Source organism: Gymnoscopelus braueri, assembly GCF_963280865.1.
Source record: "Gymnoscopelus braueri genome assembly, chromosome: 18".
NCBI classification, from domain to species: Eukaryota; Metazoa; Chordata; class Actinopteri; order Myctophiformes; family Myctophidae; genus Gymnoscopelus; species Gymnoscopelus braueri.
In genome coordinates, this window is record NC_137618.1 from 27,530,930 (window position 1) to 27,552,750 (window position 21,821).

Below are 21,821 nucleotides of genomic sequence, written 5' to 3' on the forward strand. Positions count from 1 at the left end.
AAGATTGAGAACAGCAATTTTTTTATGAAGCCGTATACCCTCTACAATATTCAATGGATCTACAATATTCATTGGATCATGGAGGCTTAAGTTTTTCCACATGCAAACTTCTCTTCAACTGGCATTTTAGATAATGGGCCATAGATTGTGTGTAGAACGTTTCACGCAGATTGCTCAAAAATCCCAGGAGAAAAACGGGTTTAAGTGTCACTGCTCAAAATGCGGAGCTTACTGGCCAAAGAGACATGTTCCTCATGAGTCAAGGAACATGTTTAAAGATGGGTGCCGTGATTTTCAGTGATTTCTTCCCCCCCTAAAACATAATCATCAGGTATTATGGTTATACTAGGAGGAAGATTTTTTCAAAAAAGTGTACAGAAATTGTTAAAATTATATTTTTATGTGGACACGCCTCCAGTTCATTAAGTATACCTGGTTCTCACCTTAGCACCTCCTCCACCACCTAAGCACCACCCACCTGTCCTAGTCCCTCCTCCTCCTCATGCCCACACCTGTTGTGTTATGATAATGAGGGGGAGGGTACATTTTTACTATGTCACTAAAGGGCTGTTTTTCTATTGGCATGTTTGACCCTCAAGGTTTCAGCCTCCAAGTAGAAACTCAAAATAGTCAGAGAAGACATAAAACACCATAAAAACACCACCAGGGGGCTTAATGAAGTTCTATCAACCTCATAGACACATGAAAAACAGAAAAAGTGCAAAACCATGGCACCACCTCTTTAAGCAAGTTCCATGGCTGGTGTTCAAACTATGCATGCCCGTTTAAAGTTTTCATTTTCAAAGGATTGCTATGGCAATTTTCATTGGCTCATAAAAACATTTTCTTTAGATATTGGTCCTCATGTGTAAAAAGTTTTGTGTACATCGTTAAAAAAATTGGCCTGGAGCGGCGGCAGAAAAACACAATTTTAACTGTTCATATAATTCCAAATGGTGGGAGATGTAAGGTCAGAGCTAGATCAAAAGTCAGACCGGGATAGTTGTTTGTCATGAGGAGACGCATAATGTGTATTGAAGTTGCATGGCTATAGCACAAACAGGGCATGAGTTACACCTGTTAAAAGTTTTTGCATTCAATTGATTGCTATAGCGCCACTGGCAAATGGTTGTGGGTCTCGTGTCTAAGCAAAAAATAAAACTTAGCTGGGTTCTAGATTCCCATAGAGCTGGCACCATGGACTGATTATTCATTATGTATGTTGCATGTACACACACACACAAACATACAGACACAGACCCCCCCCCCACACACACACACACACACACACACACACACACACACACACACACACACACACACACACACACACACACACACACACACACACACACACAGAGCTTTGTGATTGATGCGTGGGTTGCAGGGAGGGGGAGAGGTATATGCCAGGCTAGGAGAGGTACAGCCTGAGTTATAAGGCCCTCATTGGAAACAAGTCCGCAAGGACTTTTATGAACGGACCTGTTAGACAAAGTATTTTAAATGTAACTGTGCTGTTTTACATTTTTTTGCCTAATAAAATATTCAATCAATCAATACAGTACTTGCTGCAGGCCTAGGGTGACCAGGGGTGCATTGACAGGGTTACATGTTCTTCAGTTAATTCACTCAGAAGATACAATCTATTAGCTATAGTAAAATTAAATATGTATGTATAATTCAGCATAATCTACGTGTTTTAAATGTATTTCCAGAATATAAATTGCCGTTTGTGGTGTGGGTGTGTGACTCACACCTGGCCTGAGTTGAACTCGGTGTGAATACTTAGGGCCCTATCTCGCCTCACCCCTTACTGTATGCCTAAACTTATTAGCCATATTTTAATATTTTGAAAATGGGGAAAAAAATGCAACCAGCCGATCTACATCAACACGTTGTGAGCTTGTAGATCGGCTATTTGAACTATTTTATTTATTTATTTATTTATTTTATTTTATTTATTTTGTTTTTCAAAATAGTAAAAAATGGCAAGAGTTTAGGGATAAGGAGTAAGGCGACGTGCAAGATAGGGCCCTTAGTGCATAGGAAAGATTCCTTGATTAGAACTGATTCTCGTTTGATAAGCTGATTCAAATTCAGATAATTTAAAAAAAGTAACCCCAAACCTAGTACCTCTGTATGTGAACTCAATATAACAACATTGTATATATACAATTTCCTATTGAATAAAGAGCTTAGAGTAACACATTAAATCAACTAGAAAAAGTGCTCCTCGGAGCACAGGTCTCAGTAGGTTATTGTGACCTCCTGGTGGCGCTATAATAAGCCAATTTGAAAAGGGGCAGCATTTCTTCTTAGGCCTTGCACGGCAATCGGACACTGTATTCATGATTTGAGGCATTTTGTTCAAAAAATTAGTTTCGCTAAATTAGACCTGCTGGTGGCACTATAACAGGCCAATGTGAAAAGGGTGGCATTTCTTCCTCGGCCTAGTGGGAATGTGTGTGCAAAATTTCACAGAAATCGCACGTTGCGTCCATGATTTGAGGCATTGAGGACCTATCTAGCAAACTTTGGAAGCCAATGTTGGCCAATTAGGATGGAATATGAAATATCGGACACTTCCATCTTTATCACATGACGATAGAGATACTGTCTACCGATTTGCGTGATTTTTGGACTAGAATGTGAAGGAGTAATAGCAAAAAAATAGTTTTACAAAAGTCAGCCTCCTGGTGGCGCTCTAAAAGGTAGATGTGAAAAATGCATGGCAAAGGTTTGTCCTTGGCCTTGGAGAGTGCGTGCAAAGTTTCACGCAGATTGGGGCAGTTATAGGTAAAAACGTGAATCGGCCTGTTATAGCGCCACCATGAGGCTGATTTGAACATTTTCAAGTGGCATTTCTTCCTCGGCCTAGTGGGAATGTGTGTGCACAATTTCACGGAAATCGCATGTTGCGTTGATGATTTGAGGCATTTTGTTCAAAACGAACCAATCCTGCAAACTTTAGAAGCCAATCTTAGCCAATCAGGATGGAATATGGAAAATCGGACAGATCCATGTTGATCACATGACTATAGAGATACTGTGTACCGATTTGCGTGATGTTTGGATACAATCTGCAGGAGTAATATCAAAAAAAATTGTTTTGCACAAATCGGCCTCCTCGTATATAACATGCTATAACATGCCCACGTGAAAAACTTGGGCCAGAGGTTCTGAATTGGCATCCAGGGAGTGTGTTTCGCAGTGAGCAGTGAGCGGGCCAACGGTGCCGGAGATTAGCTGGTCACAGACAGATGGACGCACGGACACACGGACGGACACACGGACGGAGGGACGGACAGGGTGCAAAACAAACATACTCTCTCGTCATGCCTTTCGGCCTGGCAGAGACAATAAACTTGTGTTTTGCGAAAAAAAATAATAATATTACACCTACAAATGTTGTCCAAACATCACGCAAATAGGTACATATTATCTCTATTTTTCACAGTCCAGCCTGATTGGCGAATTCCGAACATTGCTGGCCCACTAACCTACCTGACCTGGTGGAGACCTGTGCTCCGAGGAGCACTTTTTCTAGTTTTTCTTTTGTTGCTTTTTAAGACATAGTCCCCTCCCACACATTTTGGAAGCCAATTACAGTCTGACATTTCAAAACCCTGTTTCATGCTCTTTGTCAGGTGACTCCTGAGATCCTTTGTACCAAATTTGGTGGAAAAGCCATGTTCCTGCAACAAACAGTGACATTTGTAGCAAGCATTTGTGGCACCTCTGATTAATCTTTTGACCTTCAATGTGTGATTCATATTTGGAAGGCAATAGCCAATTGGAGTGGAATGTCTTACTTGTCCTACTGGCAGCATGCATGAAATGTTTGACACTGATCAGTTCAGCTGCTTTCAAGATTAGTCACACACAGTCAAACACACAGACACACAAACAAGGGCGATAACATCATCTCTGCCTCCTGGACTTCCGGCCTGACAGAGATAATGACTAATGAGACGTTGTATTATATCATTATACTGTATGTAGGTATATAAACTGTATAATAAAATAATAAGCAAAATAAATCTGATAAAATGTCATTAATGCCATCTAATACTGTTGTGGGAAATGTTGCTCTCAATCTTATAGTTCAACACAATCATTTATATTGATGACTCAGAGTCCCATCCTTATGAATAAATTCCAACTTTATTTTCTAATATTTAACAATTAGTTCCTTGGAAAGACATCTACATATCCATGATGCGCTTCATGCTCATGAACTTCATGCCGCTCATTCCCATCTGATTGAAGTTCCTGTACTCTCCAGGCCTCATGTAGTGCATCCTGCCTCTGTACTGGGGCTGCTCGTACATCAGCCAGTGGCCGTCCATCACGTTGCAGGACTGGCAGTTGTTCATCTGGTAACGGTCCATGATGTTGTCACAGTCATCCATCATCTCGTGACTCTGTCCACCGAAGTTCTCCCTCTCGTAGATCTTCATCCTGAACTGGCCTCTGTGCTGTTTGTGGAAAAGGAACGGTTTATAGCGATGGACTTTAACTTGATATTAAGTAAAAATGAAATTATCCAGGAGATTATACAAGATTATAAGCACATTCATCCTACCATGGGGATCATGCGGCAGGACCTAATGCAGTCTCTCCATCCAAACATCTGCATGTAGTCAGAGTACTCTCCCCTCCTCATGAAGTGCTGGTTTCCCATGTAGTTGGGGCGGTCGTACACCATGAAGCAGCCGCTCTCCACCCTGCAGGATTGGCACCTGCTCAGGTAGGAGGACATGTCAGCGAAGTCGTTCATGCACTCATAGGAACGACCCTGGAAGTTCTTGTCCTCGTAGAAGATGATCTGAAAACACATAATGGTACAACATTTTATGAGCTCTGAGATGCTATAGAAGAATAATATTTACTGTGTTGTATTGCTATTGTCCTGAAACTAAATGCTTGATATTGGATACATTTAGCTGAAAGTTAGGAAGTTTTACAATGTGTTATGAAAGTGCTTTGGCGCCTACTGTACCTTTCCCATGGTCATGATTGCTGGTTCTTGCTCAGGACTGAGTTGTCACTGCTCTGGTTTGCTGTCCATTTTAACCCTTACTTTTATACTAGCCCAAAGCCAAAGAGTAGTAGGGGCCTCTATTGTGCAAATCCCCTGACCCAGCACATGACATACATACCTATTGAGCACTATAGATGATGTGTGGTACAGTTTCATGTGTACATATTGTTTCCTAACATAAAGAGGTCAAAAGAAGCTTCCACACATCCTCTGTACTGTACATGGTGAGGTATTTCATTGGATATTTTACTGTATTTCAGTGCAAAACCATGATGATAGATTTACTACATTTGACTGAACACCTGTTTGCGTGGGAATAATTGACTGACAGGCTTTATACTGTAAGAACAGTGTTAGTCCTTTAACATTAGTGTATTGTTAGCTAATGAAACTACTGATAGACACAGTAGGTGAAACTAAATATAGTACATATACATAGGTAATAATGCAGAGTATAGAATTTATAAATATTTCTGTTGAAAAATATCTTCTATGAACATATTGCCTGCAGTTTAAGCCAGGATTAAAGAAAAGTTGTGGTTTGTATCAGATCTGGGAGGTCACAACATAGCCTTTCTCACACAAATCCCATATATAGTATGTAGGAATATAATTTCCCCCCATTATATCTAGATGCATCAGATAATCCTGGAGGACGCAGTAGCTTAATATTTATCCACAAATGTCACATTTTAAGGATGAGCTTGTATGAATTGAGTAAATAATTGACACAACTTAAGTTACGGTAACATCTCCCGCATTTGAAAGAAAGATGATCCAATGTGCCCATTATGACCAAAGTTATCTGGCAAAATGACAGCACTAGTAAAAGTATATCAGGTTAAGATTGGATCTTTTTTGTGCTAGTTAACCAAATCAATGACTTATTGTACTTGCTTTAAACAATAAATGCTGCTCATAAAGTAAATGAGTAGAGTCCTCAAGTACATGTGCTCATTGGAAACAGGAGATAGATATGTTGAAGCAAAACATTTCCAAGGGGTCTTTTCCTGATGAAGACCTGCTCGGTCAGAACGCATTGACGAGCCATGTTATAATTATGTTTCTGGACTCCTCCCTCCTTACTCTACTCGGAGTGCCTTGCAAGTTTTAGAACTTAGATTATGTCTGATCGGTCTTGTTGAAGAGAAATAAGCTTTTAACTTAATGCTAGAACCCCTTGAAAAGTATGCCTATGGATTGAATACATTGTCAACACAGCACTAGTACTCTGGCAAATGAGCTACAAATATACACACACAGTACACAAACATATAGCGTGGAAAATAAACAGCAGATGCCCAATGCTGTGTTCTGCTACCCTGATGTCAGCAGCTGCCCATGCATTACATTATACATCATGGTGTAACTTTTATAATTACTTATTATCAAAATTGCCAACTTAAACATATCAGCGAAATTAGAGCTTCAGTTTTATGGCTCACCTACCTGCCCATGCCCTACCCTTGCAGTCTGCAGATGAAATACATATCTCGATGAAGATAGATATTTGTAGGCTATTTAATGCTAACAATGACATCTCTACTGAAATTGAGATGATAAAATTGACCTTGAAGAGCAGTACAGTTTTCCTTTTACCTGTTTACTCTTTCTAAAAAATATATAGTTCACTAATCACTACAGACCAAACTATCCTAAACTACATGCTGACATACACAAGAATGTAAATGGAACAGAACACCTCTCTCATCCAGCATCACATGGGGTCACTTCACAAATAAGCTCATGAAAACATCAAAACTGAACATCTTTTTGCAGTTGTTTATTGGTATTTGTCAGTTAAATTTGCATCACTCGAGCCAACTGTGTCTAAAGACTAATTTGTACTTCGTCAAGCGGGCCATGTGCAGCGAAGTATAGTTTATGCCTGAAGCCTAATTAAAAAATATATAAATAACTCTTAGAGGATTTTTAAAATCAGTTATTTTCGTTGAGGGTCACGATTGTTTGACGAAGAATGAATCGGTCTTAACAGGATTCCATGATACGTCTGATAGAGCCAATCCTCATGTCCATTGGACCCATGCCCATGTCTCTCGTGCTCCTGTACTCTCCAGGCTTCAGATAGATCATCCTGCCTCTGTAGTGGGGTTGTTCATACAGCAGCCAGTGGCCCTCTGTCACGTTGCAGGACTGGCAGTCGGTCATACGGTAGCGATCCTGAATGGAATCACAGTCTTCCTGCAGTTCATGCATCTGACCAGAGAAGTTCTCCCTCTCATAGATCTTCATGCGGAAGTTTCCCCTGTGCTGTATTTGAAAAATGGAAATTAAAGTACATTAAAGTACAGTACAAGCAGTGTTGGGGAAGTTACTTTAAAGATCTCATACAATGCTTTTAATTAAGAGTAGTCATTTACATTACAATATTACTTCCTGGCCTTTTGCGTTACTGAAATCAAGCAGGAAAGGACTAGACATAATATTTAATGGAAGAGGGTAGGCTAAATGCAATAGAGAAGAATGCCACAATAATTATATGGGTATTAAAAAAGCAATTTTAGCAGACAAAATCTCAATGTCTTGATGAAACACAAGCAACTCAGAAAGTGCAGCTCCCTCTATCAGCACCGTACTATATTTAGAAATAGAAAATAGAAAAATCTAAATTGCAACCGGTCAAGAAACTGCATTGCCGTTTGTGTGTTTGAAGCTTAAAAGGGTATAACAGTTTCTGTAAGTAATGCTTCACTTGACATACTGTAGCAACTAGAAATAATACCCAATTTGTAAAAATGTAATGTAATATTACTTTGTAATTCATACAAATATTATCACATGCATTACTGCAGTAATGCATTGCCCCATAGCACTAAATACAAGTTTGACGTGCGTGAGTTGATGGTAGGCTATATAACTTGACAAATGGCCATGAAGTCTCATACCATGGGGATCATACGGCAGGATCGGATGCAGTCGCTCATGCTCATTCCCATCAGGCGCTGGTTGTCAGGGTACTCTCCCCTCTTCGCTAGCATCTGGTGGCCCATGAAGTTGGGCCGTTCATAGACCATGAAGCAGCCGCTCTCCACCCTGCAGGAGTTGCAGCGACTCAGGTAGGAAGTCAGCTCAGCACAGTCGGTGCTGGTCTCATAGGAGCGACCCTGGAAGTTCCTGTCCTCGTAGAATATGATCTGGGGGAAAAAACAATACATAATGTGTTCATGTGCAACAAATGAGCTGCATTTTCAGATTATTTTAGGAGTTGGAAATAATAATAAAAATAATTTGTTGTCCTACCCTGCCCATTTTTTATGTTGATTATGTCCCTGACGGCACTGGTACTCTGCGCACCCATCCTTTCACTTTTATACAGAACTTGATAGCTAAATGATCTATGGAGCCATTGTTTTGAATGACTTACTCAGCAGCATAGCATACAGGACTAAATGGGTCTGTAAATGGTTACTATTCCAGACTGTATGCATCTGGGGCAGTGCCAGCTGCAACAGCTCTCATATGGGGGACAGGTGGATGACAGCAGCAAAAGTATCAACTGGGCCTTTTTTTTACTGTCAGTTAGGTCCATGGAGGTAGAAACTTCAATATTTGACATACTGTAGTTAATCACATAACTGGCACACAAAAAAGTATCTCATGCATTTTATGGATGTCTTGAACATACTACGGTATGGCGAGAGTTCAGTGGGTCTTAGAAAAATGAGTAGAGGGTTTCAATTTCTTGGGCACTAGGTTGGGTCTGAAAATGTCTTAGATTTATGTTTTATTTTGTCACTTGTATGTGAAGAAATCACAAAAGTGGTCTATAATGCTAATACAAGGCATACGATTTGACATATTGATGACAACAATAACCCTGAGGCAGGGGTGGGCAACTTTGATGGTGAGGGCCACTATATTTCCACACTCACTCTAGAGGGCCACTGTTACGACCTTATATGGAGTCTAGAGGCCAAGGAGTAACACATAAAGTACCACAAACACAAGTAACGAAAAAAGGGTACATTTATTACTGAGCGAAGTTGTGGTTACAGAAACTGCATAGAAATGTCAATATAAATAGGGAAAGCGTCAAACTTCAGGGTGGCCAAGGCCAAAACAACAAACAAAACACTCCACCCTATCTGAAAAGGAATCAAACTAAACTACACCAACCAAAACAAAAATGACAGTCTACACTCCCAAACTATATATAAACATGTTCAAAAAGGGTATAAAGGAAATGGCAGCACACCCCTACCACGCTTCCCTGGTCTGTACTCTAAACACTAAGTATTAAAGTTACCTTAAGCACCAAGCATAAAGGTTTTGCACACAGCCTACAGACTCAGAAAAAGCACAACTAGATGCTAGCTACACAAAAAGGGTTCAGCAGCACATGGTGACGGATGGTAAAAAGTACTAGAGAGGAGCTTCTCCCAGGCTTTTATGCTGGCTGGGCTGATTGAGGATGAAGCCCAGGTGTGTCTCCAGACACCATGCCACTCCTCCAATCTCCACTCCACCCTCAATTACCAAATAGGGCACTGAAAACACTCAGAGGGTTAAAACACAAAATGAGGCCACATAGGGCCGTAACAGCCACATTGCCTGTACTGTCTCTCCGTATTTGACCTTTTTTCGCCATTCTATGTCACACAAAAGTGGCAAAAATAGCCGATCTACAAGCTCAAAACGCGTCGCAGTGCGACGCGTTTTGAGCTTGTAGATCGGCTATTTTTTAATTTTTATTGGAATCCTGAAAAGTAATATTTGTATTTAATTTCAAATGCATTTAGTTATACGTTAACTTTATGAACTTAAATACAAATACATTGGACATAAAAAAGACAACAGAATTGTAATACTAGTCATTAAGCTACTAATATAGACTGAAGTAATTAAAGCGGGCCATGTTTGCAATTGTAACAGCTGAAATCAATAATATATCAGTATTACGATATTAGCCTGCGGGCTGTATTAAGGGAAGGTGGGGGCCGCACGCACACGCACACACACACACACACACACACACACACACACACACACACACACACACACACACACACACATACACACACACAAAATATTCCACGCAGCACACAGCACGTAACATTTTGTAATTGTAGGCATGGCGAGAGAGTATGTTTTGCACCCTGTCCGTCTGTCCGTCCGTCTGTCCGTGTGTCTGTCTGTGAGCAGCTAATCTCCGGCACTGTTGGTCCGGTCATTGCGAAACTGTGCACACACACTTCCTGGATGCCAAAGCCGAACCTCTGCCCCGAATTTTTCAGATCAGCCTGTCATAGCGCCACCATGAGCATGAGGCTGATTTTTGTAAAACACACTTCTTTATATTACTCCTACAGATTTTGTCCAAAAACCACGCAAATCGGTACACAGTGGCCCTCATTTATCAACGGAGCGTATAAACCGGCTTATATTTTTCCATATATTCGGCCGTACACCAACGTCGAAGTCACATTTATCAACGAATCCTACACAGCCAATCCTAGCGTACATTGGGTCGGAGCCTTGATAAATGTCACGACTGAAACCGAGCGTCTTCTAAATAACACGCCCTTAAATATTCTCGAAACGCCCTGATTTTACGACATGGAGAACCAGAATACGACTAAATAAAGCATGGGAAGCCAAAAGAGTTTCGCCGGCTCGACTCGCCTCGCTGCCTGTCAAGTCACACACGCACACGCACACGCACACGCACACGCACACGCACACGCCTCTCTCTCTCTCACACACACATACACACACACGCCCAACTGTGTCTTTCATGTAATCCGTAGCGGTACAATCTTGTAGGCTTGTAGCCTACATGAAGGACATATGATACCAATCACATCGCCATGAATGGGGTTTGTATATTAATTTATTTAACCCATACCGAGCAGTGCACAAGCAGTCATGTAGGATATTCCCCGTGAGACTCGGACGGGCGGCAGTGATCCCGTGCTGCCACGTTAATAAGAGATTCGATCGTCGGGTTTATATCCTTAACCCAGCCAGGTTGTGTACATAACTCTCTATGACATAACTCCATAACATAGGACAAGCTACTGTAAGTTTGTAGACCTCACTGTCCATGAAAAGATGATCGGGCTCCCAAAAATGCTCTCGCAGAAGCGCTCGTATATTTTGAAAATATCAACGAGAACAACGCGTCGGGATGGGACCTGTTGTGAGCTTGTAGATCTGCTATTTTCAAATAGCCAATGCAGCCAGATCTGCAAGCTTAACCGAATGACTGTTAAAGCAGTTTGTTTAAATTACTTTATAAAATGTTATATTTTCACAGGGATTATTTATTAGTGTAGATATACATTTAGGAGTGGATTATGTGTCCAGATGCCTGTCAGACAGTCAGACAATGCTGCTCCGCAGGTCTAGAATGGAATAAAAAAGTCAACAACTGCTATCGACCAGACGTGAGATCTCAGCGTACGGTAGGATGAAGCCAACGTCAGGATATATTGATAAATGCCGAAAGTTGCGGTGATCTCGCCGTACGCCCATTATTTGGTCTGCGCCGCGTTGATAAATGAAGGCCAGTATCTCTATAGTCATGTGATCCTGACGGATCTGTCCGATATTTCATTTTCGATCCTAATTGGCTAACATTGGCCTCCAAAGTTTGCAGGATTGGTCCGTTTTGAACAAAATGCCTCAAATCATGAACGCAGCGTGCAATTTCACGCACGCACATTCCCACTAGGCCGAGGAAGAAATGCCCCCCTTTACACATTGGCCTGTTATAGCCCCACCAGCAATTCAAATTTAGCAAAACCTCAAATCATGCATGCAGTGCCTGCTTGCCGTGAAAGGCAATCAAGAAGAAATGGCACCCTTTTCACATTGGCCTATTATAACGCCAGGAGTCCACAATAACCTACCTGACCTGGCGGAGACCTGTGCTCCGAGGAGCAGTTTTTTTAGTTGTACTATATTTTAGTTGTATTAAACTTAAACCCAAGAATGTTACTCTCTTATACTTGTATAAGGGTATGTAACAATACAAATGAATCTCAAATCTAGGATGTCGATAATGCTATTCTCTGACTCAACTACATCATGACACATACTTTTGTTGTTACTTAAAGAGGTGGTGCCATGGTTTTGCACTTTTTCAGTTTTTCATGTGTCTATGAGGTTGATAGAACTTCATTAAGCCCCCTGGTGGTGTTTTTATGGTGTTTTATGTCTTCTCTGACTATTTTGAGTTTCTTCCTGGAGGCTGAAACCTTGAGGGTCAATTGTACATCATCGATGTATAATTAATATGAAACGCATTATGCCCCAATACTTATGCAAATCACTTCCACAGCTCGCAATTTACTTCCGGATGGTCCGTTTAACAGCCAATCATCATCATCTGCGACACAAACTGAGCACCTTCCTTGCCACATCCGTGAAACGGGCGAGAAACAAGCGCTGCCGTGGTCTATGCAAACGAGCCCCAAAAGCGCGCCCAAATACGCCCAAAATCGCTTATACAAAAGGCAGACCTGGCAACGCAGGCTACGCCAATCATGTTCGCGAGATCTACAAGCTATGGGGCAGAGACGCTATGTGCCATACACCGTATCTTAGCAACAACCTAAGTGCTAACTCTCATTGGTCGTGTCATGCTTAGGGCAGTTTCCAGACAGCAGCATCAAGTACTCGCTCACATAGTTCGCTGCCGCCATTACAGTCAGAAGCACTAACGCAGCAACGGCTGGCCTCCGTGATTGTTCTGCGAGCCCAGCTGGACAGCACAATCACCGTCATTTCTCTAATAAATCGCCCTGTCATTCATATTGTCAAGACTTTGAGGTCACTGCAGCCTCCTACTAATGTAACGCATGTTTATGTCCACTACTGTGATGATAGCGATCATTGTATTTCAATGATTAGTGCCCAGGGGTGCTTAACATGAGCCGTTAGCATAGGGCTAACGCTAACGCACTTTCAACGTTAGCATGTAGCTAACGTTAACGTGGTTGTCATGGCTGAAGCGGCTGTGCATCACTTTGTCAACAATGAACGTTAGTGTGGTGAATGTTAATATTCCTGCTCAGTTACTCCATTGTAGATGGTGCGCCCACATAAGCCCAAAATCGCTTATACGACAAACACACCTGCCAACCCTCATCGTACACAGCATTAGCTGCTAACGTGGCCTGCAACTTGGATTCTGTTGCTGCTGGTTGTTAATGCAGCCTGCTAATAGTGTCTAAAGCATGTATGTGAATGTTTATGTCCATATGTGTTGCCGTTAGTTGGGTTAAATGACTATTAGCCAAGCGCTGCCTATAATGAGCCGTTAGCGTGTAGCTAAGCTAACGAACGAGTAGCGTTAGCATGCGGCTAATGCTAACGCTGTTGTCGTGACTGAAACGGCTATGTTACACATCTTACCAACAACCTGTATGAACGTTAGTCTGGTAAATGTCATCAATGCTACCTAATTAGCCCGTTGCAGAGTTTCATTTTAGTGTATTTTGTGGGTTTTTGTGACACAATTTAACATAATGGCAGCGACGCGTTGCTGCACAATCAGAGGGCATCATGGGAAATGTAGTCATTTGCCGTAATTGGCATCCAAAGTTAGTGGGAGGGGCCTATTTGACCAAAATTGCCAAAAATCATGAACAAAACATGAACAATAAACCCCAAATTTGAATCACATGTTGAGGGTCGTGTACTCAATGCAGCACCAAAAGCATTTTCACTTTCATCCATAGGGGGCGCCACAAATGCGCAAAATGTAACCATTTGATGCAAAACAAGATTTTTTGGGGGATCTATCCTTTCAAAAGGAAATACACATGATAATCTCAGTGATGTGACAATGTAATTGGCTTGCAACGTTAGTGGGAGGGGCCTGTTTCTTAAGCAATTACAGCCTGTCCCTATTGGCCGTCTAAGAGCAGTTATCAAGTTTGGAGCGTTTAACATACTGGGAACTGGAGTCACAGCTGTTTAAAGACCAGCAAATTAGAACACAGAGAGGGCGGGGCTTAAGCAATTACAGCCTGTCCCTATTGGCCGTCTAAGAGCACCTACCAAGTTTAAGGCGTTTAGCATGCTGGGAACTGGAGTTATGGCTGTTTAAACGCCAGCCAATAGGAACACAGAGAGGTGGAGCAATGGTGCGCCTGGTTCCTGCACATGGTTCCAGATGTGGCTATTCTGATGGCAGACCCCAGGCCAGTGTTGGTGCCCAGTTTGGTGAGGATCGGAGCAATGGTGCGCCTCGCAGGTCCGCATGTTACGTTTGTGACGTCCGTCCACCAACCTACTAGGCAATTTTAATATAGGATTAGGAATAATATAGGAAAGCCATCCGTGTCAAGTGTGAGAACTACTGATTTAGAATGCATTTGTAGAATCGGCCTCAGGTCTTAATGGGTTAATATAATGTATGGGCAGAGACTTTACCACTGTGCGACCTGAGCGCCTATTTGGGGTCATTTGATCAAGATGTATCACTCAAGATTGTCCAGATTCCATTCTAATTGGCTATGACTCTGCCTTCCAAAGTTTGCACGCCCTTGGTAGGCAACACGGCCTGGCTGAGACTTGAGCTCCGAGGAGCACTCTTTTCTAGTTTATCTTTTCCATTTATTTGTAGAACTTAATTTCATACTGGAAGACGACAATTGAGGGTTGACTGGGCTGAAACGTTATCTCAGTAAATGAAAAGGAACTCCATATTTGGGCATGGCTGACATCATAGTGACAACATAATGATGACGTGAGCTTTGGATCAGCTTAAAACCAGACTGCACAGTGTGAATGACACATATGGAGAGAGACATCGAGGAAGACTTCATCACCTACAAGAGGAACTATTCCAGCAGAGATCCAGGTGATTGCCCCGTAACCAGTCCCGGATCGTAAGGCCACATATCACTAGTTCTTGGACCATTACAGCCGATGCATAGCAGCACCTTTGACGATGAACCCACTGTTCCCGACAACGAGCCAGCAGCAAGGAAACTCAGAAGAATCAAGTCCTTACAGTAGTCAAGAGTCTACCAAGACTTTAACGCAATCGGAAGTAAAGAGACATCGTCTGACTGATACGGGAAAGAAAACTCACATCTGTAAACAATGTGCCAAGAGTTTCAGTCTGTTAAGTAACCTGAAAAGTCACCAGAGAGTCCACACGGGAGAAAAACCTTTCCACTGTAAACGGTGTGACAAGAGTTTCAGTCAGTTATTTAACCTGAACCAACACCAGAGTGTTCACACTGGAGAAAAACCTTTCCAATGTAAACGGTGTGAAAAGAGTTTCAGTCACATGCATCACCTGAAAAGTCACCAGAGTGTCCACACCGGACAAAAACCTTTCTGTTGTAAACAGTGTGACAAGAGTTTCAGTGAGTCACAGAAACTGATAAGTCACCAGCGTGTCCACACGGGTGAAAAACCTTTCCATTGTAAACGGTGTGGCAAGAGTTTCAGTCAGTTATGTAATCTGAAAAAACACCAGCGTGTCCACACGGGAGAAAAACCTTTCCTCTGTAAACAGTGCCATAAGAGTTTCAGTCAGTCAGGTAGTTTGAACAAACACCAGCGTATTCACACTGGAGAAAAACCTTTCCACTGTAAAAAGTGTGGCAAGAGTTTCAGTGTGTTAAGTAACCTTAAGAAACACCAGAGTATTCACACTGGAGAAAAAAGAGTTTCAGTCACATGCATCACCTGAAAAGTCACCAGAGTGTCCACACGGGAGAAAAACCTTTCCTCTGTAAACAGTGCCATAAGAGTTTCAGTCGGTTAGGAAGTTTGAAAGAACACCAGTCACACTGGAGAAAAACCTTTCCTCTGTAAACAGTGCCATAAGAGTTTCGGTCGATTAAGTAGTTTGAAAGAACACCAGCGTATTCAAACTGGAGAAAAACCTTTCCTCTGTAAACAGCGCCATAAGAGTTTCAGTCGCTTAGAGCACCTGAAAAGTCACCAGTATGTCCTCACGGGACAAAAACCTTTCCGCTGTAAGCAGTGTAGCAAGAGTTTCAGTCTGTTAGGTAACCTGAAAATACACAGGTGTGTCCACACAGTGGACCTGGGTGCTGCAACTGCATCTTTGCTCTAATTAGAACAAAACTTAGGCACAAACACCGTTCAGGGGTCTGCCATGACAAGAGTCACACCAGGCTGACACGGGAGTGTGCCACACCAGTGTGCCAGTGGCCCTTGGGGCCACTGTAGCACCAAACATCAAACAAACATGGCACAAATGATGTTCAGGGATCTGCCATGATAATAGTCATACCCCAAAAAAATACTTAATTGCACACATGCGGAATACTACAGCAGTGTAACAGCCATAACTTGGTGACCATTGCTCTGATCAGCGCAATATAGGACTGGATTTTCTCTATCTAGTAACTGGAGTTATGGCCGTTTAAACCCCAGCCAATAGGAGAGCAGAGGGGGTGGGGCTTCAGCAATTGCAGCCTGTCCCGTAACAAGACCACCTACCAATTTTGAAGCATTTAGCATACTGGGAACTGGAGTTATGGCTGTTTAAACCCCAGCCAATAGGAACACATATGGGGCGGGGCTTAACTCTTTGACTGCCACGAAATAACACATTGTTTGCCACGCCACTGCCAGCGATTTTCGAGTGTTTTTTCTAACCTTTGAAAGGTATATTTTCCGTGATCGCCGGCCGTCCTCACGGCGATTGCCTCATTACACACACAGGGGTCTCGTAGAATCCTGTGTGTGTCGGAAGTTTGAAAGAACACCAGCGTGTCCACACAGGAGAAAAACCGTTCCTCTGTAAACAGTGCCACAAGAGTTTCAGTCGGTTAGGTAGTTTGAAAGTATTCACACTGGAGAAAAACCTTTCCTCTGTAAAACATTAAGATGAAGCCATTTTCCAAAACGAATAAACAGGAAGTAGACAAGGTTATTTATTTTTTTGAATGACGTCATGTCTGGGTCTATCCTTTTCTGACAGGCGAGGCATAATTCATAGGTTAGCGAACAGCACCATCTGGTGGAAAACCACTGAAAACACAAATCTCGTCAACCTCGTCAGTGGCAGGCTGCGCCTTAGCAGAATCTGACGACTTGTGACGAGAGATCTCGTCGGTGGCAGGCAAAGAGTTAAAAACAAAACATAGCCTATATCACCAACGCAGAATCCAATCAGCACCAAATGTGAATTGTGTGTTGCATGAACTCCAACGCTATTCCTCCCAGCATATTCCTCAGGTCCCGACATTTCTACTAATTCCAGCCAATTTAAAGTTATGAACCCTGTTCTTATGTTTATAACATGACTTACTAGATACCTTTAGAACTATATTATCATACTGTACCTATACCTTTATATCTGTACTGTGATTGGCTGACTCTATTCACACCCTTTGCTCAGTACTGTGATTGGCTAGCGAGACGCATGATGAAATTAATAACCTATAAATAGCACCATGCACTTCAAAAAAATAACTTTTTTTTTAAGTGAGCTTCCATCACTGTTGTTGCTAAATAACACCGCTCACTTCACACTGGGTGTGATTTTTTATTGTTTATTACGGATCCCCATTAGTCAATCATTCCAGATCTTGTTTAGATAACCACGTCATTTGAATGCATATATCACATTCTACAAAAAGCTCTTCAACCACCAAACAACTTGTTTTAGCTCCAGCACTGTGCCCTACAGGCAGGCCATTACGCATTCTAAGTATGCTATTTCGTATGATTCACATCGGACATCACCATCATTGCATTCTGTACGTTGGGGGTTATTTTTTATCCAAGCGACTCCCTAATTCCAAGCTACTCAACAGGCCTGTGGGCTGTCACGCTGGGGAAGACCTCGCCGAGTGCCTAAACTGAAGTACCGGAATTTGGCGGAAGTACCTCCCAAGGAAATGACATTGATGCTTTACAAATCTGTTAACATTCTCCGTGAATGAAACGAGTGATGTGATTGGTCGAAAAAATATCGTTTCCGGGGGAAATAGGTATGACGGAAGTTCCGCCCCTATAGACACTCTCTTCTTTGGGTCGTGACCAGGCTTTTCTCTTCGCAGATGAGTAAGGCTGGGAACGAGGCTAGTGAGCTGTGGGCTTCATTGTCCTAGCAACTACAACAAACAGAAGATTATTCTTTCATTGAAGACAAATTATTAAATCAAAACAAAGACAAATCATTAACTTTAATGCTTAAAAGACATTTCCAAACATGAGAGGAAGAATTTAGTTTCATGGAGGTAAATAACAAGCCAGTGTGCCATCTTGGCCAGGGAAAATGGGCATTTGGAGTATATTTAGCATTCTCTGACTTATTGTAATCTGTCCACATTGTGTTCACATTTTGTGTGACTTTCATATGGTGGTTTGGCCAAATAGATTAAAAAATGTGGCTGTTTTATGTGTGTTTCTTTGATTTTAGACCAGTTGTGGGAAATGACTAGATGGGTCTTATCTTTTGCATACACGGTGAATCAATAGCTATGTCGATGTGATTGCACTAATGACTCCTGTACTGTTTGGTTAATGTTCAGTGGGAATGGGAGCTGGGAAAGATTGCATGAACCTCTGCATTCATTACATTCTAGTAAAACTCCTTGCTGTCAGGTGAAAAGTAGTGGCTGGGGACTCGTATCATAGGTGGTACTGTACATGGGGACTCCCCAGGCCGACAGTAGGAGGGAGGGCAAACGCAGGGCCCATAGTACTATAGGGGTGACCGTGACTTGACAATGACTACATTGGGAGAAATGTTAAAAGGAAAAAGTTGTCCCCCCCCCCCTCAAAAAACAAACAAACAATAAAATAAAATTTATCGTATATGTACAGAAATTGTGTGATCTTTATGTACAGAATAAGCTCACTAACTGTACTAATTTTGCCTGCCTTAACTGCAGGGCAGCTTATATGTATATCTAACTGCTTTAAAGTTATGTTCTCAATAGTTCTCAAAAGAAATGGTGACAGTATAGTATACAATTGCAGCGAGAGCACCTACAGCACATATCAACTCAACGGGATCAGATTGGTTCTGCATGATGAGTTTATGAATTAATCTGTCTCAGAAGAGCTGGACTTAATCAAATGTGTAGAGGGTTAGGGCATGGTGCTGGGGGTCTGCTAGAGCACCATCCGTTGGCTCCAACCACTGCCCACAGAGGGAACTACAGACGTCTCACCCATATACTCCTACCCAGTTCACAATTACACCAGTTATCACCTGAGACTTTTTTTAAAATCTAACTCTCTGAGTCGTTAGGAAAGTACAGTTGAGAGTCTATACCGAGTACAGACAAAGCCCAGAGAAGAAGCTTAGCAGCCCAGTGAGTGACATGCTTTGGTGGTAATTAGTTGGCATGTAAAAATAATTATGTTTAATAAATAACAGTAAATAACAGTAATGTAAACTGTAAGAAATTATGTGAATTGTATCATTCCAGGATATCATGAAATAATTTACATGACAAAATGATGTTTGTATATCGTATTGTAATTGTTTAAGATTTGTTCTAATTTAATTAGATTATTAAAGCAGGAACAGACAGTACATGATTATTACAAATAAATTACAATAGACAATATTGTAACATAGATTGTTGCAACGTTCATGTCATTTTAAGGTTACTGCAGTTATTATACTATAATTTGTCATTCTTTGGCAAGCAGAAGAATATTTTATCTGATATACCGTATTATAATATGATAATGTGTTAAATATACAATAGTATCATATGTTATATCAGATACTTCATTGTAACCTCACAGCCAAACAATAGACAGACAATTTAAGTAATCTATTAGATTTTTATTGGTGTTAATGTTCAGGTGTTCAGCAGAATTACAATTTTGAACTTGAATTGTGTACATGAATTTCGAATTGATACATTTTTCAATACCCTAGGCTCATACTCGAGACCAGTAGAACCTGCACACCAATAGGGAAAATGTTGATTTATTTTATTAATACGACACTAGACAATGTTGCGATCCAAGGCGGTTCTTCATCAAAATGATGATGACATGATTGTTTTTATCTTCAGGCCAAAGTTTTAAAAATCTTAAATTGATAGATTGTTTATTGATCTAAAAATAAATACATTTCAAAACAAGATGGCTGCATTATATTTAAACACTTTATTTCATTGTTATTTCATTCTTCAACAGGAATCCATGATGCGCTTCACAGAGCTGAATTTCATTCCACTGTAGCCCATCTCCTTGAAGTTCCTGTACTCTCCAGGCTTCATGTACCACATCCTGCCTCTGTAGTGGGGCTGCTCGTACATCAGCCAGTGGCCGTCCATCACGTGGCAGGACTGGCAGTCATTCAAACGGTAACGTTCCAGGAAGGAGTCACAGTCTTCCAATAGGTCGTGGCTCTGACCTTGGAAGTTCTCTCTCTCATAGACCCTCATACTGTATGATCCTCTGTGCTGTTGAAGATGCAAAAGAAAAAATTAAAATATATATATGTATATATATGTACATGGGATTTTTCTATGATCTATTATTTGTTATGTGTTTGGTCTTTAGAAGGGTCAAAAACATGCATTTACATGCACTGCACTATTTTAGGCCTATATTGTTGCTTCTTACAAGGTAAGATACAGACAGTGCAAAAACAGCATAGACTAGATATACCTTAATTGCATAAATTATTTAGAAATACATTTAATCATATCTTGTGCTTTAATGTAGATCTGCCATTTGAAAAAAAAGTCAAACTAATGTCTCATCCAGAGATAAGGTACAAACATGAAACTCATGTCTAATCCAGAGTAAAGGTACTTGGGCCTTGCAAACCTGAGGAATCAAACGGCAGGAGCGGATTGAGTCACTCATGCCAAAACGAACGTAGTCAGAGTACTCTCCCCTTCTCAGGAAGTACTGGTTTCCCGTGAAGCTGGTGCGGTCGTAGATCATGAAGCAGCCATTCTCCACCCTACAAGAGCTGCACCTGCTCAGGTAGGTGGTCATGTCAGAGCAGTCGCTCATGCACTCATAGGAGCGCCCCTGGAAGTTCTTGTCCTCATAGAAGATGATCTGTGAAAAAGACATTGAGCATTTTCAGCTGACACTGATAGTCACATTCCAGTGGATGTGATGTCCCTGAATTGAAGGTTGTTGTTGTTTTTTTTTTTACAGAGCATCTCTTCATGTAAGCTGACACACCTGACCTGTTTTTTTGTATTTTTTTCAGTGATCCCTGTTAATAAGTATTTCCCCCCCTCTTATCTTTGTTATACTGTATGTAATTCCCAAATGCTTGAAGTTTTTGAGTCCTGCCTGATTTAGAAACTGCTTTGTTCATGGTATAATCTGTACATACCTTGCCCATGTTTGATGGTCTGTCTTTCTGGGATTCTGTCCAACAATCAGTGGCTGCCAGGGGGCTTTTATACTTTATACGCACCGTAGCTGGGTTTTGTTATTTAAATTATGTGGAAGCTGATGAATAAGCAGGTCTGCGATCACTGTTACTGTAATTTCATTCGTGCCATCATGATGCAGAATAAAGGGAACTAAATTGGGCTGGAGAAATTGGGTATGGAGAAGATGGAAAAAACTGAACTGCAATCTTCAATCAAAAGGATTAGACCTCATGTGGAGGATCGCACAGATCCCGAAAACTGAGTTATCAGTAATATCAGATCAAAACATACATTAACCACTTCAGCCCTATATACATTTCGGCCATTTGAAAATAGCCGATCTACCAGCTTGTAGATCTGCTGTTTTCAAAGGATTTTTATACATTTTATACATTTGAAACCTGTGAAATGGGACATTCTGCACAATGAGTACTTTCTACTTT

General features: G+C 41.4%; 2 protein-coding genes across 2 annotated transcripts; both read right to left on the reverse strand.

Annotated features, from left to right (window-relative positions):
• Positions 1 to 4,205: 4,205 nt before the first annotated feature.
• On the reverse strand, positions 4,206 to 5,017 carry LOC308073429 (gamma-crystallin M2-like; the record flags this gene model as incomplete). The annotated part of the gene is made up of 3 exons (XM_080412327.1): positions 4,206 to 4,478; positions 4,586 to 4,828; positions 5,003 to 5,017. The coding sequence occupies 3 exons, from the start codon at positions 5,015 to 5,017 to the stop codon at positions 4,206 to 4,208; spliced, it is 531 nt and encodes a 176-aa protein (XP_080268453.1).
• A 2,016-nt stretch (positions 5,018 to 7,033) lies between these two features.
• Positions 7,034 to 21,049, reverse strand: LOC308073434 (gamma-crystallin M3-like; the record flags this gene model as incomplete). The annotated part of the gene is made up of 3 exons (XM_080412332.1): positions 20,810 to 21,049; positions 7,951 to 8,199; positions 7,034 to 7,315 (listed from the first exon to the last, which is right to left on the reverse strand). Exons 1-3 carry the CDS (start codon positions 20,999 to 21,001, stop codon positions 7,034 to 7,036), a joined length of 723 nt encoding a protein of 240 aa, XP_080268458.1. The 5' UTR covers positions 21,002 to 21,049.
• Between the last annotated feature and the right edge of the window lie 772 nt (positions 21,050 to 21,821).